Below are 16,094 nucleotides of genomic sequence, written 5' to 3' on the forward strand. Positions count from 1 at the left end.
ATTTCAGGCCTCTAAAACACAGGTGCGCTGTGTAGGTGAATTCTCTTAAGTGCATCTGGTGGAGAAAACAAGTGAAAAGACATAATGCAAAACATAATGATAGGGAAAATAGTTCTAGGCTTCCAGCCAAAACAGTATTTCCATGGGATTCAAAGGATGCGTTTAATTTTCTGATATGCTTCAAAACCTGCTTTGCTATTTTAGAAAACAGATAGACTGCTTCTTGAGATATAACTTTATGTTAAACTCTGAAGATTTCTCCAGAGTTCAAAAGTACTTTGAGAAGCCATGGTAAGCATGCCTCTCCAGAGCTTTTTAAAAATATCATTAAAATGAAAATGCGCCCATGTTTGGGGTTTACAAAAAATTCTTAGATTTGGGAAATGAACAGTGAAAACTCATTTTGATTTCTGCTTGTCCTTTTTACTGATTACTTAAATCAGACTGATAAGTCTCATCTGGATTCTAAGTCATGTGCATATTGGATACATAATTCAACAGTTGAAATGACAGTTTCATAATGAGTTATGCGTTATTTCTGGAAATTTCCACTTTTCTGTCCAAAAAACAAAAGAAAGCAAAACCTTAGATTACAATTAGGTTTTTGTATCAGTATGTGTCACAATGCTGCCCTCTGGTGTTTAAATGAGATAAACGGGTTTGGACATGGACAGGGTAATCTACGAACATCGAAACCAAATAAATTAACCCGACATTACTCTGTGGAAAAATACTATAGTTAAACTAAGGTTAACACCATAGCACAGTAACTCGTCTCTGTATTTTTGAACATTTGTATCTTTGACAAACAAATTATTTGTTGTATGTGAAGAGTAAAATACACCAAAGGAAATCAAAACAAATTTATTGTCCGTATGCTATATATGTATTTAAGAAATTATTCAAAAAAAATAAATAAATTAAAAATAGTCCTATATAATTACCGGCAAAAAGTGACATTCCAAATAACTTCAAATCAATGTTCTTAATTACCACATTCTGGAAACTTACAATAATAGTAACACAAAGGAGTTACAATGATCTGGCTGTTTAAAATATATGGGGACAAGAGCTCCATTTAGACTTAAACTCATGCATCAAAGTCGTTAACATTTAGAAATAATTTGTTGAATCAAAAACATACACACACGGTAGGTTACTTTTTCCTTGATGCAACCACTTAAAAAAAACGAGTAGATTTATTAATAGTTAAGAGCAAAGGGACCTGCCTCCCTCGCCGGAACTGAGAAGGATAAAACTGGGAAACACTGACGCTAATTTTAACATGCGTTATGTTTTATGAGGTCGCTTATGTTTATGTGCACTGAAAAGCTCGGCGCACTTTGAGATTATTACGTTAAGCTTCAGGAGTGCTCTCTCACTTCGGATTTGATAAAGCAATGTCTCTAAACATGGTTGTCCTTGTCCACAGTATTCTCCAGTCATTCCTCTGTCAGTCATTTGCGTCTCTTGGATCAGACGAGGCGCTAGGGAAGAGGACGTCGCTTTCAAGTGACATATTGCTGCCGAGGCCAGCCATGCGGCTGCGCAGCATAAAGTGAGTCCGTCGCTGCAACAACCGCTGTTGCTCCTGCTTCAACTCGACGTAGGAACGCGAGAACGTGTGGAAGATTGACGTAACGGGGAAGGCCATGAGAAGAATCCCGCTGAGGATGCTACTCAGTGCGACCACCTGCCCGGGGATACTGCGCGGTACCATGTCACCATAACCAACCGTCGTCATGGTAATCACCGCCCACCAGTACGTGGCGGGTATGCTACTGAACTCTTGTGTGGCTGCCACCTCGTTCTCGATAAGGTAGAGGAGAGGCGAGAACAACGCAATGGCCACGCAGAGGAAGAGAAGCAACAAGCCAAATTCGCGAGTGCAGCGGCGCGCCGTCAGTCCAAGAGTTTGGAGCCCGAGCGAATGCCTCGCCAAACGCATCACGTAGAGGATGCGCAAAGCGCGCAGCACGCGCAGCACGAGGCCAACTTTGTCCAAGTAGCTGCTCCCCGATCCCAGCCTCTTCTCACCCGAAGAGGTACTGTCCACCACTAGCGTGATGTAGTAGGGCAAGATGGCTACGACGTCGATCAGGTTGAGCGGGCGCCGCAGGAAGGCCAGTTTACTGCGGTCTTGAATAAACCGCAGCGTGAATTCCAGCGAGAACCAGGCCACGCACACTGTCTCCACGATAAAGATGTTGTAGCACATCTGAGAACACTTTCCCTAAGACAGAGAATAAGAAGGATTAGTATTTTATCACTTAATTCAAATATTTCTAATTAATTAAGGCCATAGATCTAATGTGATCCTCACATATCATATCATTAACGCTATTATATATTCACTTGCTTGTACAGCTGAAGAAAAACCTCTGTCCAATACGTCAGGTTTCTCTGAAAACTTTCTGTACTTCACTACAATTTTGATTAGCTCTACATAATTTACTTCAGTACACATTATTCTCACATGGAATATAGAAACTTTGAGTATGAGAAACTTGAACAATTTGTATATATATATATATATATATATATATATATATATATATATATATATATATATATATATATATATATATATTTATTTATTTATTTTTATTTTATTTTTTTCTCTAGGATACTTTAGAGCAGGAGTTTTCTGGAGATCTGCCAACTTGCAGACTTTCGGATGTTATGAAGGTCATGATGAGGTGCGTTAGAGTTGGAAATAAACGATGCACTAGGGTTCATCTCGCGGCATTAGGGACCTAGCTTTTGTAGGTGCAATGCCAAGCAGAGACCAGCAGAGGGAAACAATACCACATGAGACCTGGCCAAGCACCCTGTTACATCCTCTTCCCACCACATTCAAATTCAAAACGTTTTCTACATTTCTCTCTGAATTGGTTTCTCCTCGCACACGTCTGTTTCTGTTTGTGCTCAGCAAATCCTGCCATTACAAACCAGCCTGTGATTGCACATTGTACTTTTCTCGAAAGTGACAAATGTGTTGTTTTCTTCCAGCGGCTGCATATGTGATGATTATTGCTTTGTGAATGCTAGCAATGACTAAGCATATTGAAATTCTAACAAGGTTTCCGAAGGTGAGGACGGAAATATTGTTATTAAGTGTCCTGCGGCACAAACAGACCACCTTGCACATAGGTGTACATTTCAGATAATGTATTTGTCCCTGTACTGCAGGAAATTGCAGTTGGCCTGCCTAGGCAAAGCCACCACATCCTAGCTGAGCTTTTGGTTTCCACTTTAACCCAAGCTCACTGCATTAGGAAACGAATCCCCACAAAGGCGGAAATGGCTTAAGTGGTGCCTAAGTGACAGAAGCATGCATAAACCTTTATCAAAATTGCTGTGGAAAGTTCATCAATTGAACATTCTAGGGTGTTCCTTTTTTTCAAATATTGGCTAATGTACAAGCTACAGCAAATTCCTTTAAACTCTGTGATCTGAGCGCAAGCAAATGTAAAGCAAAAAAAAAACACAAAAAAAACCAAAAAAAACCCCTATTTTGGCATTTTTCTTTTGGAGCTCAGAATGTTTGCATTATGCTCCAATTTAAACTCATACTGGAGGCATATCATGAAAGCACTCTAATAATCTCCCCGTGCTTGTTTTTGGAAGTGCTTTAGGCCTGTATACTGATGGTAGAAGGCGCCATTTGTACAGGTTTGATTCCCTTATTTATATGATTTTAGAATGTGGACAGTTTCTTTCAAGGCAGTGCAATGTTCAAATTCTAATTGAAAATGATGGGTCCTGCCTTGCTGCTTAGCAGAGGGCAGTCACACTAATAAGTCCTCTGACTGATGCCACCCCAGATAACGAGCCTCTAAATTCAATTAGCAACAGAGGTTGCTAAATGTGTGAGTCTGTAACTGCAGCACATTAGTTCTGGTTTAAGATCATCTGACGTTGCAATGTGCCTGTGTTGTAGCAGTGGATCTGTTCTTAGAAAGGCTATGCCTCCTTTTTTTCAGAGTCCTTTTTAAAATGTTGAATCAACATATTAGCATTGGTTGTACAGTTAAAGGCTGACTTTGTGTAAAATATCAGATAAGCCCCAAATCTAGTTTGATTAAATTTAAAAGGAGCCTTGATTACATAAGAGAGATGCTTTCTATATTGATTCTAGCAGGCATCGTTTGTACAGGTCTGACATATAACCAAGTAATACAGTTTGTAGTCGCTTCAAAAAGTGATCTAAAATTGAAAACCACGGTTCAGTTCTTCTGCAGTGCTCACTCACCGCTTCCTCCTCCACCCTCATGGCGGGCATGGTGCTAATGGAGAGGTTCACAGCCGTGATGGTGACAAACAACACAGAGAGGCAGGCGAAGATCTTTCCAGGCAGGCCTGAGTGCGGCCTCTCTACCATGTCCCTGAGCTTGGCCATGCAGCGGGCCAGCCGTGAGCCCCCACGGCCGCCTTCGCTCTGCTCGTCCGCCTCCTCCTCTTCTTCGTCCTCCTCCTCCTCGGCGGCGGCACGCTCCAGTTCATCGCACTCCTCGGCACGCTGGAGTAGGCGCCGGCGGCAACACCACTCCAGACTCTCCTCGGGCACACCCCAGTAGAGCAGCTCGTCGCGGAAGGAGAGGGCGCACGTGTTGCGAAGCGCACGCAGCCGGCCAGCACGCAGGAACGTCAGGATGGCTCGGAAGGCGCACGGGCTGCGGTCAAAAAAGAACTCGTTGTGTGCCACGTCGTAGTCGTCGCACACGCGCATGATCTCATCAAAGCTGCTGCACAGTCTCAGCCGGCCCAGGCGTGACAGCGGGAACTCCTCCAGCGTGCTCCACGGCAGGCGGTAACGCAAGCCACCCACGTTGATGATGGCATGTGGACGCTGTGCACTGGCTGGGGCCCCGCCCGGGGCGTTCGCCCTCGAACCGTCGCCGGTGGGGGTCGCCGCAAGGAGACGCTGAGCCCGCTTATAGTAGACGCCCTTAAGAGCCTCCTGCTCCTGGACAGGTGGTGGGTTTATGGAGTTGTCTGAGGTGCAGCTAAGGGCGCTGTAGTCATAGTCAGAGCCATCGCCAGCCAGCAAAGTCATCTTTCACCCGGCCACCTGCTCCTCAGGGCGGATCACATGCCAGTCCGCCAGCCCTCACATGCTGGTCCTGACCTGAACAACACCACAGCTGGTCTCAGTCAACTGAATACTAGCAAGAAGGATACCAACATTTTTGCACATATACACATTAGCAGTTTACAGACTTACAGGCTATAGAATAGTTGGCATTATTTTTTCTTTAACCTTAATTTGTTTGGGAGTATAACAAACGGTTTCAATGGAAAACCAAGTTTCTTTGGTAACAGAATAGGAACTACTGTTTTGTATGGAATATATTAACAGAAAGTGAAATTATGTGAATTATTGTTCCACAGTAACTGATCTTCTATTGAAAACATTCATTTAATTCATTCAACATTGTTAAAGTACAGAAAAACAACTGTACATAAGCCTTTACCTGTTCACCTGCAGTTACAAGTAGGGCAAGCCCAATTCTTATGGTCCCTATACAGCGAAATCCTCAGTTGAATTAAGCCCATTCATTACAGTCCCCATACACCAAAATCCTCAAGGTGCTGAATTAACACCTGCAGAGTTCAGTCCAGCTGGATACAAATGAAATCTGTGAGTCATTTCTGCTGTTTGCATGTGTAGATAGTGCAGATGCTAAACATACTAAATCATATGTTCAGCCTGTGCTAATATACAACAGCTAAAATTGTGCTAGGATATGTGTAAAATGTAGCACCACATTAACATAGGACTAAGGAAGAAAATGTTCTCCTGACTTAAAGGGGACCAGTCACAGGGGAATTTATGATGTTTTAAAAAACATGACATTTTTGAGATACTGAACAATTTTATAGCAATGCTAAAAATGTGTCATTGTCCACAACTCCCGGACTATGCTGTTTCCATTTAGTGAGCATATGGCTCTGACGTCACTGTAGGACAGAGTCAGTGTTGATTTCTGGGAGTTGCTATAGACAACATGATGTCATTGGTCTGTTTTTTGTTTACTGCTTTTGTCAAAGGTCATATCCAACCATTCCTCTTCAATATAATTTCATTTGGGTCACTGTGTATTTACTACAAGGCTAAAGACAGACTAAAGGCTGACAGTTTATGTTTGATCTCCTTATTTAACAGTTAAGTAATAAACTAGATAAACATTCCAAATAAAGTGAATTTTTCAGTCAAGGGCATTCTTGTCTTTGTTTGGAATATCAACAGGTATGGTTTCTAATTTGTTCTGTGAAGAGTTTGATAATATAAATATACAATTTTATTATTACAAATATGTTATACCTTAAGATATGTTTCTGTTAAAAGATGTTAATAAATAGTGCAGACAAGTCCTTATATATTTAAGATTCTTGTAAACAGCCTTTTCCAAAAACATTAAGATCTTACCACAGAGCTGAGGTGTTCCACAAAGTAGACCAGTATATTTTCATTGTCAAAGACTGAATGCCACCTTGTTTGTCCAGTGAAACTCTAATTACCTAGCCAAAAGAGCCCATAGCTCAGACACCTAATGGTATTACAATGAGTGCATGGCCTCAGATGAGTGCACCAAAAAACACTATTTTGATGGCCACCACTGCCACATTAACACAATTACTAATGGCTTTTTAGGTAGCAGGCTATGACTCAACAAATATGAAGTCTATAGAATATGACAACTTCTTCCCTGATTTTTAAAATAATAATAGTAACAACAACAACCATAATAACAATGCATTATTATTACTACTAGTCATTATTATTATTATTATTATTATTATTATTATTATTATTATTATTATTATTATTATTATTATTATTAGCATTTAAAATAGCCAACGAGTTGTAAGATTGAACTAATGCACTTGTTGCCACAGAGGGACCACAGGACTGGCACAGGTGGAGATTTCTATTTCAGGAGCTCTGCTCTGCTTGCTTCACACTTATGGATGTGTGTGGTTGTGGTTTTGTTAGCTGTATGCTGGCCGCAAACCACAGTGAGTAGTACCTAGCAGGAAACAATTAGTCTTGCATTTAGTAATCAGGATCTTTTCACCAGTGTTGCTGGCCTCTAGGTCAGGCCAAGAGTCACAGACTAGTTCTCACGCAGCTGTGAACACCACACTAGATCTGCACTGAAGCACTGAACATTAACACCCTGTGATGCATAAGGTGACACTTATACAAGTGAACTTTATAGAACAAGTTTGTAGGATATTAGCACAATTCTGTTTGCAAAATAGAATATACCAGGACCAGCAAAATGCGCACAAAGGTTTTGTTTTATATTTCATTTCGATTTCTGTATCTATGCTTCATTTGATCTGCGTTGATCTACACCCCAATTGATATTAACGTTGTGCAACAATCATAACAGACTCAAATTATCGTGTACATACATACATCTTATCAGCAGCGAAAGCGAAGGAAGGCATTTCTCGCGGCTGCAGTTCCACCGTTTCCACTGGCCTGTGTCCAAACTAATTAAATCAATTGCTGTGATTAAAACGCCGTACGTTCACAAGTCACAAATTAGTGGCTGTGCCCCTGTGCGGTCGCGATCCAATCAGAACAAGACGGGGGCTCTCGGCTGCCTAAAACCAGGGCGGGAGTGCGTCACCGGGATGCTTATTAAGCACCTGCAATGTCAGTCATTGCCGGATAATGATTACGCTTGGCCCTTTGTGTCTGGCATGTCAAAAGAAGGTCCCGCTCTGCTGGGGAGGATCAGCTGGCGAGATCCGCTCTCGCTGCTCGTACCCACGCCAGATTCGGGCCCCGCGGAGGGCCGCACACAAGAGCAACGATAAGACAGGAATAATTAAGTGGGAAAGGGCGGGGGGCTACGCCGGCACGGTGCCCTGATGTGTGCGTTGGGCTAGCCGAGAAGAGATCTCTTCTGGCATCTTGATTAAGAGAACCGAAAATGATCAAGCGGTTGAAAAAGTATGCCATTGCGTGTTTGTGGTTTTGCATGTACCGTTTGTTGTGCGGGTTAAATATAAGGTCGTTGGATGGATGGAACACTTGGACATCCTCTTCGTTTTCCATACATGTATGCAAAAATAAAAAAGCAAATTAAATAGCCATATTTACAGTTTGCCACATGACTCCCTCTTGGATGAAAGATTAAACTGAAAATGTCGCAATTTCATTTAAATTTTCATTCAGGCAGAATATTTACGCATGTGTATGTAAAACGAAATGGCAACTGTGGGTTGCATTTTCATTTTATTGTTTTAATGATATCCTTTTTGACTGGATTTTCTTGCCATAATTCTCTCTCTCTCTCTCTCTCTCTCTCTCTCTCTCTCTCTCTCTCTCTCTCTCTCTCTCTCTCTCTCTCTCCCAGCAACAGTGTGATCACAGCTTTGCTCCAGGGCTTATTCTCCAGATTGCCTCTGACTCACAGAATTGATTCTGTCTAAACCAGGACAAGCATACCTTCCAACCCTACATTGCTGACTTCTGGTACTCTATAAAGCAACTGTGCATAAATCGACTTCAAAAATGGCTCAGTGTTTATGGCACCATCTCATACAAGTCAGACACTATCTACTGTTTACCCAATGTGCAAATTGCTTCCCTGAAATTGCTAGTTCATGTAAAACTTTTGAACAGTTCTGTTTTTGAACAGTCCAGTTGGTTCAATATTTAAATTGTATGTAAATCTAGGCTGTCAGTGTTTGGAAGTCTAGCTATTTGACATTCAGAGAACAGTTGACTAAATGATTACAGGCTTCTGTGCATGTTGAGATGTGTTTGTAACCCCGTGACTGTTTCTGCATGTGTGAAAGTGCCAGTGCTGTTAGAAATTCATTAAGCATATGATGTGATGTGACTTCAAAGATGCATCATATCCCAAAACATATTTTTAGAGTATTCAGTGCATACTAAATTCACGGAAAATATTGGAGATGCTGCATACCATCATGTTTTGCTAATGAAGAAGATGATGTTTGATTTCAGGCAATAATACAGTAGATGAAACATTCATATCTAGTCAACATTTGTATAGTTTGTATATCAGTGCATAATATGTTTATTAAACTGGAATAACATAAAATCAAATTCAGAAATGTGTGTGTGTTTGTGCACTTTTATGGTCATGGTACTCACCAATATCCTACCAGGGTAGTGCAGCTGCATCTGGAATAACTTCTGATTAATATGTAGTACACTTATCAGATTATTAGAACATCTGGAATAATTTCTGACTAATATTTATTATGCTTATCAGATTATTGTAATATCCAGAATAATCTCTCACTAATGTGTATTATTACACTTATCAGATTATTGTAATATCTGGCAGATTTTGGCAGGATACCTGTGTGTAAGGATTTTATTAGTATTCATCCAGGCATAATAGTCATAAAATGTAGGTCTATGGTACGGGCAGGTAGTTAAATTCAAAGCATATGCACATTCCGAATCCAATTACTCACACACACACACACACACAAAAAAAAAAAAAAAATCAGGCAAGGGAAAGCCTAACAATAACCAAATCGCTAGGAGCTAGGAGACCACAAGATACAACAAGGATCAGCAATGCATGTGATGCATAAAGCTAGAGCAACTAAAAACAGTAGTGTTTCAGAAAATGCTGATGAGTGTGAAGACTGCAACAGTGAAGGGGAAATGGAGGCAGTCTGGTCCAAGGCCATGAAATAGCAAGCAAAGCCTAGAGGGAAGCCTCCCAGACACAACTGTCCATAACTAATATCAGGTCTAAGCATTCAGGTGTCAGTCTAAGTAACATACTGCCCATTGTCTAGAACATCGTCTCTAACAGGTCACAGCATTCTCGCAGCTAAACCAAATCTTCACTTCAGATTTTCTGGCAGTGCCAATACTTTGGATAATCGAGTTAGACATCATCCATTACATCTATTGCACTGCTTTTGGTTTGTCATATTGGAAGCTGAAACGCTATCCATTTGGTGACCATGTGAGCACCCTCCAGTTTCTGCCCGTTTCTGACAACACTTGGCAACCCTGGCCCCCCCCCTCCCACGCATCTCATGCTCTGCTCTGGTGCCTCCCACCCATCCGGCTCCGCTGCCTTGTTTTGCATCCTGGATATTTTCCTTCTCTTGGCTTGACTTCTGCATTCCCCTTTCCTGCCCACCAAAGTGCCCTTTCCCTCTGGCAGCTCCTCCAGGAGCTGGGCTTTAGGCTGGAGGACTCTGCTTTTCTCTCACCCTGGAGTGTGTGCTTGTCTGAAGATGCCTGTCGTTCTTCTGTAAGTGCCCTTGATAAGATGTATCAGATTTTTCTGCCTGAGCTGTCCTCACCACCTATCTTAATTTTGATGCTGTTCCTGGCTTTACACTCACAAAAAATGGGTGAAAAAAATATCTAGGTAAACTGAAGAGGGAATAATTTCATTTTAACCAAATGCAGTACTAACTAAGTTCAATCAAGAGGGGCTTGTCCAGGGTAAATGGAAAACGACATGGTATGCACACAGTGTCTCTCCACTCTGATGGAAAGTACTGCAAATGCATTGATTTTCAGTCCCACTGAGCCCATGTAGAGCTCTGACACATCGCTGGACCTCGGGGCAGTCATTTACATCTTTTGAGCTATGTCTTCTCTTGTCCTGTCCTGGTTCTCTCTCTCTCTCTCTCTCTCTCTCTCTCTCTCTCTCTCTCTCTCTCTCTCCCAGTTTATATATATATATATATATATATATATATATATATATACACACACACACACACACACACACACACACACATCCACACTCTCAAAAAGTTTCAAACATAGAAGTATTGGGGTCTGAAAATGCCTGTCTAGATCACAAGTCTAAATTACATTGTAGGACCTTTGCCTGTACCAGCACTGGCAGATAAAGAACGAACAGATAAAGAAAAAAAAAACAGATTTTAGATTTTTTTATGGGTGGATTTAATAAATCAGTGCATATATTAAAACAATGACATTGCATTCTATAACATTCCATAATTGTTGTCTCAGGTTTCACCATGGTCCACTGTGGGCAAAGGAGCATTTGAACCTTAGCCACAGTGCTGATTCAGGCTAATTCCAGAGTTCATTATCTTATATAAAACTTCATAAAAATTAGTTTAGTTTAGATAACTGACAAATCAATAAGAACATAAATAAAATATTATTCGAATTGAATATAATTAATCATTTCAACTTTACAGTAAAAATAATGATTATTATTGCTGGGTACAAAAAATAATGCAGAAATTAATAATATAGGAAAGTCCTTTTGATACATAGTTGTCCCTTTGCAGAGAACGGTTAGGGGCTGGACAAATGATTAAACTCAAGTTATATTTGACTGCACCGGCTCTGTACAGTGTTGTTGAAGTATTCAATGTTGTCCCAGCTTGCTGCCAGAGTCAGTAGTTGATTTTAACATGTTTTGGCTGTCTATGGTTTTAATTTTTCAGCCTCACAATGGCCAGTTTCACTGGTCCTGACACATTTTTGCTGCTGTTGTTATTCTTTGTTATTTCTATAGGTTGTGTGTAGTCATATTTATTATGGTAAAAATTGTATTATCACTGGCCAGTTTGTATATGGATGCAACTGCAATTGCAAAATAGTTAGGGCAGTTACTGAAATTACACACACACACACACAAACACACACACACACACACACACACGCACACACGCATGCACGCACACTTATGCCAGTTATCCTTCTCTTTTTGTATGCATATTATCAGGGTTATGCCTAGTAGAATACGATAGGGGCTGTCTAAAAAGCATCTGTTCAAAATGTTTGAGTGATCCATGACATTCACTAAACATAACTTTTTTCTCTCTTCTTTCTCATTTCTTTCTCTCTTTCTGGTGTATTTTCATAATTTCAAATATAGATCATAGGGCTGCACTCATCCAGACCTCAATTTGAATTACATAAGTATTACATAAGATTTTTTGCCACCAACTGTATGCATTACCACAAATTATTACCCATTTATCGTCCATCTTCATTGCACTATGCAGGCGCGGGCCAGTGAGCTCATAGCTTTCTCTGCGGTAAAGCTCCATTATGTCAAAGCACTTCCAGGAATCAAGAGCATAGTGGTCTGTGGAGGAACACAGTGCCTCGAGAGTGATGTCGCTGATGCTGGCTGAGTGTTCAAGTTAATCTCTTCATCGGCTTTGCTCAGCAGGCATCTGAGGGACGGCATAGAGGAGGACATGCATAGGCAGGGAATAAAAAGAAGACATAGAGAAGAGCTGAGCAGATCACGGTTTTGGGTGGGGCGGTGGTGGGCAGCAGGACATCCAGAATTGCTGGATGGTGTCAATGACCTTTCAAGGAGACAGGAGGGTACAGGAGGATCTCTGTTCTCATCAAATGTCAAACAGGTGAAGAACAGATGAGTTCTGTGGGCATGGTAGGAATGGTTGTAACCTGTGGCGCTAGTGAGGAATGGTCTTGAGGAAGTGGTGAGGAATGGTTGAGTCCTGTGGGAGTGGTGAGGAATGGTTGAGTCCTGTGGGAGTGGTGAAGAATGACTGAGTCCTGTAAGTGTGGTGAGGAGTGCTTGAGTCCTGTGGGTGTGGTGAGGAATGGTTGTATCCTAGGGGTGTGGTGAGGAATGGTTGAATCCTAGGGGTGTGGTGAGGAATGGCTAAGTTCTGTGGGTGTGGTGAGGAATGGTTGAATCCTAGGGGTGTGGTGAGGAATGGTTGAGTCCTGTGGGTGTGGTGAGGAATGGTTGAATCCTAGGGCTGTGGTGAGGAATCGTTGAGTCCTGTGGGTGTGGTGATGAAATGGTTGAATCGTAGGGGTGTGGTGAGGAATGTTTGAGTCCTGTAGGTGTGGTGATCAGTAATATTTGGAAGGTGGGCTGAGGTGGTCCCTGAGATTGGTCCCCACTGCGAACCCACAGACGTCTTCAAAACAGAGTTTCCACTGTCTGCCATATAATTGCATACTACCAAACTTGTTTAATAACTCAGTAATCATTTACTGACTGTAGTGACTTTCCTATAAAGCTAAGTAAAGGGGTGTGAGAGGGTGTGCACATTTTAGAACACAGCAATAGTAAAATTTAAAAACCATAGCTTAATGTCCAAATATATACCTGACAAGATCAGTAAAAAAATTTATTAGGTTTACCAGATATCAAACAATAGGTTTATCTCAAATAAATCAACATAATTTGGAAAAGCTTGAAAAAACTCACTGCATAATAAAACTCTATTACCTTAACAGGGTGTCATGACCCACCTGCCCATATCACGATGAGCTGTGAAGATCTAAAACAACTGAGAACAATGAGCAATAATTACTATTATAATTGCTATAAAGATAATTTGTTAAAATCAATAAAATTAGCTCTAAGCCAAATAACCAGCCTGCAGAATGTCTGTGGAGATGAACCTTTATAAGCTTGCAGTAAAATTTCAAATGAATTGGCTGTTATTGACTCAGTATCATTGTTTGCTTGGTAAATGGACATAGGAGAATGCGAGGGTGTGCATGTCAGAGTTTTCATTATGTAAGAACACTAAGATCATATAGCAAGATGGCAGAGCCAGTTTAAATCAACGTCAACACTTTGTCTTATAGTTAAATGGAACATTCAGCTGGTAAGGCTTTGGCAAACTGGACATTCAATCTGAACTGAACAAAGACAACACTGTCTCCATCACAATTGTACTCACAGATATGTGGGAAAAACAACATGTGGGCCACAACCTGCTCAAGAAAGGAGTGATCCCTAAAATGGCATTGTTCTATATAGTCACAGAAAACAGCTTAGGTGGTATGCATGGCAGTGTATGCTGGTTTTATCTATCATGCTGCCATGTGTGGTGTGTGCATGTCTATAAGTTAGCATACATTCGCCAGTTGTGTCTCCGGAGAGCTGATCTATGATCAGCATGCTGAGATTGACTCTACTCAGACCATGTCAGTGACCTGGTTCAAAGATGGCTACTGAATCACTCCCTTTTACTTCAACTCAACTAATTTTCTTCTCATTTATTTCCATACTTCAAATTCATGATGTGAAAATAGTAATCGCCTCTAACCTCAAGATAGCCATTAGAGTTATAGTCCTATAGCCACATAATGGCAATATAGCACTCAGAGGGATTCAGATTGATATCCTGGCAAACTCTTCATCCCCTTAGACTAATGTATAGCAACAGGAATACTGTCAGACAGTGTCTCTCTGACTGATGAGCAGAGTATATGATCTCCTAGGGAGAAAACCTGCTGATAATTCATACCCGTCAAAGTTAAAGCTACTTCAGATCAGGTCCTGCCAAAAATGTAATTACATAGTGCCTTTGGATTAACACAAGTTACAATGTTTATTATGGAAACTGCAACAAAGATTCAGAGGCATTGCGAGGAAAATTTAGATATATTACTTTCAGCTGAGAACAAATATAGCTCAGGTGGACTTGTTAATTTCCCTTTCCGTTTGGTTGCTCAGAAAGACCTTGATAAGAAGAAAATTGTGTTCACTAGTGCATATGCCATTGTTCTGATTTAGTATGCCTGTTAAAGATAACTTTATCCTACTGTTCAACTGATGAATCTCAGAAAAGTGCTTGAAAAGAACTAACCATTTTTCATTTGACAGGAAAAATGATGTTTGCAGCCTACCACCTTGAAAGCTATTTTAGCAGTGTTAATTAGTTTTTAGTTCTTTAACCTTTGAATTTCCTATTTTCACTGGATCTAAGAAGAACTAACAGCACAAACTATTAAGCACTGACAATCAAGACATTATTGATACTTAATTACTTATTTATCTTATGAACTTGTTGTGAGTGCTCCTAATAATAATACCAGTTTAGTAGCCTTTTATCATGTGAAAGCAGACAAGGTAGAAAACCTATTCAAACCACCAGCCAAAATATTTCCAAATCACTAGCACCGGTCTGATCAGATGTATTGTTTTCTTCCACCTGGAGCTATTTTTATTAAATCAATGTAGTGATAAATATAGTCATAATGATGTAATATAGAAAACCTACATCATCAAGCGCAGCAAAGTTCTGATATTAATCTACACCCATATGGTATGTTTATGTACTTTTGAGGTACAAGCTGATTATACCACAAGTATAGCATAGGTGGTTGCAATATATGTCATGTTATAGCTGATTTTATGATAAGGTGATTATTACGGGTGCAACAATAAGATTTATGTTCTCATTTATGTGATTCAACTCATAAAATCACTTGACTTAATATGTCTTAAAATGTGATCAATGATAAATATACTTAAACAAATTTGTTACAGAAATAAATCTGTTACTCTTATGTGCAAGTCTGTGATTCTCTTTGAAAACCAGATTTTATGAATACATTTTGAATTCCAACTTAATACATGAATGATTAGATTGAAAAAGATTAATTCAGTTACCAGATAATGGCGTGCTCATATTTATCATTAGATTAAGTCTGTGGCGCGCAGACATGGTGTAATGAAAAGGTCAAGTGAGCAGACTCACACTTCCTTGCATTTGTAATACAGTGCCCAGCACTGTAGGCTATGCTTTTTTTGCATACACAAACACATTACATACTAGCACAGTGTACAAGAAAGCAACACAAAATTTTCTATGGCAGTATTCTCACTTATCAAAATCAAAATTTTCTGTCCTACTTTGGCATTTTAGATGCATGTTTACTCTGCAAAATTAAAAGTGATTTTTCTGTAACTAAAAAAACTGAAAGCAAACCCTCGAGAGCAAGCACATCAGTTTAAAATACTTACCGCAGTTTTGGGTTAGTTCACCTGCAGCTTATCATGTTCATGGTGTTTGGAAATCAGCAGTAAATGAAGCGCAGAGAGAACGCTGGGGGACAGAGGGAGATGAGCCAAGAGACGGTCAGGAGACGATCAAGAGACGAACAGGAGGCAAGCAGGAGACGACATGAGCTGCAGTTCAGAGCTCCAGCTCCACGTCATCTGAGAACAAGCGCTGCGTTTCAGGAGTGCTACCAGCACACTGCCTGAACATGAGCAACAGGCTACAGCGACCTACTCCTCCTCCCCCCCCCACTCCATTCTCACACACACACACGCGCACTCAAACACACA

At 40.6% G+C, this 16,094-nt stretch overlaps 1 protein-coding gene across 6 annotated transcripts; it reads right to left on the reverse strand.

Moving 5' to 3' along the window:
* Positions 1–849: 849 nt before the first annotated feature.
* Positions 850–16,072, reverse strand: kcng1 (potassium voltage-gated channel, subfamily G, member 1). Of its 6 annotated transcripts, none has more exons than XM_027008323.3 (5): positions 15,768–16,072; positions 13,259–13,296; positions 11,989–12,195; positions 4,256–5,131; positions 850–2,233 (listed from the first exon to the last, which is right to left on the reverse strand). In XM_027008323.3, exons 4-5 carry the CDS (start codon positions 5,057–5,059, stop codon positions 1,454–1,456), a joined length of 1,584 nt encoding a protein of 527 aa, XP_026864124.3. In that variant the 5' UTR covers positions 5,060–5,131; positions 11,989–12,195; positions 13,259–13,296; positions 15,768–16,072; the 3' UTR covers positions 850–1,453. The 6 variants fall into 6 exon arrangements, with proteins under 6 accessions (XP_026864124.3, XP_026864122.3, XP_026864123.3 ...); XM_027008321.3 differs by having other exon boundaries at positions 13,236–13,296; XM_027008322.3 differs by lacking the exon at positions 13,259–13,296.
* Positions 16,073–16,094: the final 22 nt, after the last annotated feature.

Source organism: Electrophorus electricus, chromosome 21 (assembly GCF_041902795.1).
Source record: "Electrophorus electricus isolate QZ-2024a chromosome 21, ASM4190279v1, whole genome shotgun sequence".
Lineage (NCBI taxonomy): Eukaryota > Metazoa > Chordata > Actinopteri > Gymnotiformes > Gymnotidae > Electrophorus > Electrophorus electricus.

Bases quoted from the DNA above. Each gene is read 5' to 3' on its own strand.
- kcng1 (XM_027008320.3), bottom strand. From the start codon at position 5,059: ATGACTTTGCTGGCTGGCGATGGCTCTGACTATGACTACAGCGCCCTT. The intron at 2,234-4,255 runs GTGAGTGAGCAC...TCTCTGTCTTAG, and splicing joins TGAGGGTGGAGGAGGAAGCG to GGAAAGTGTTCTCAGATGTG.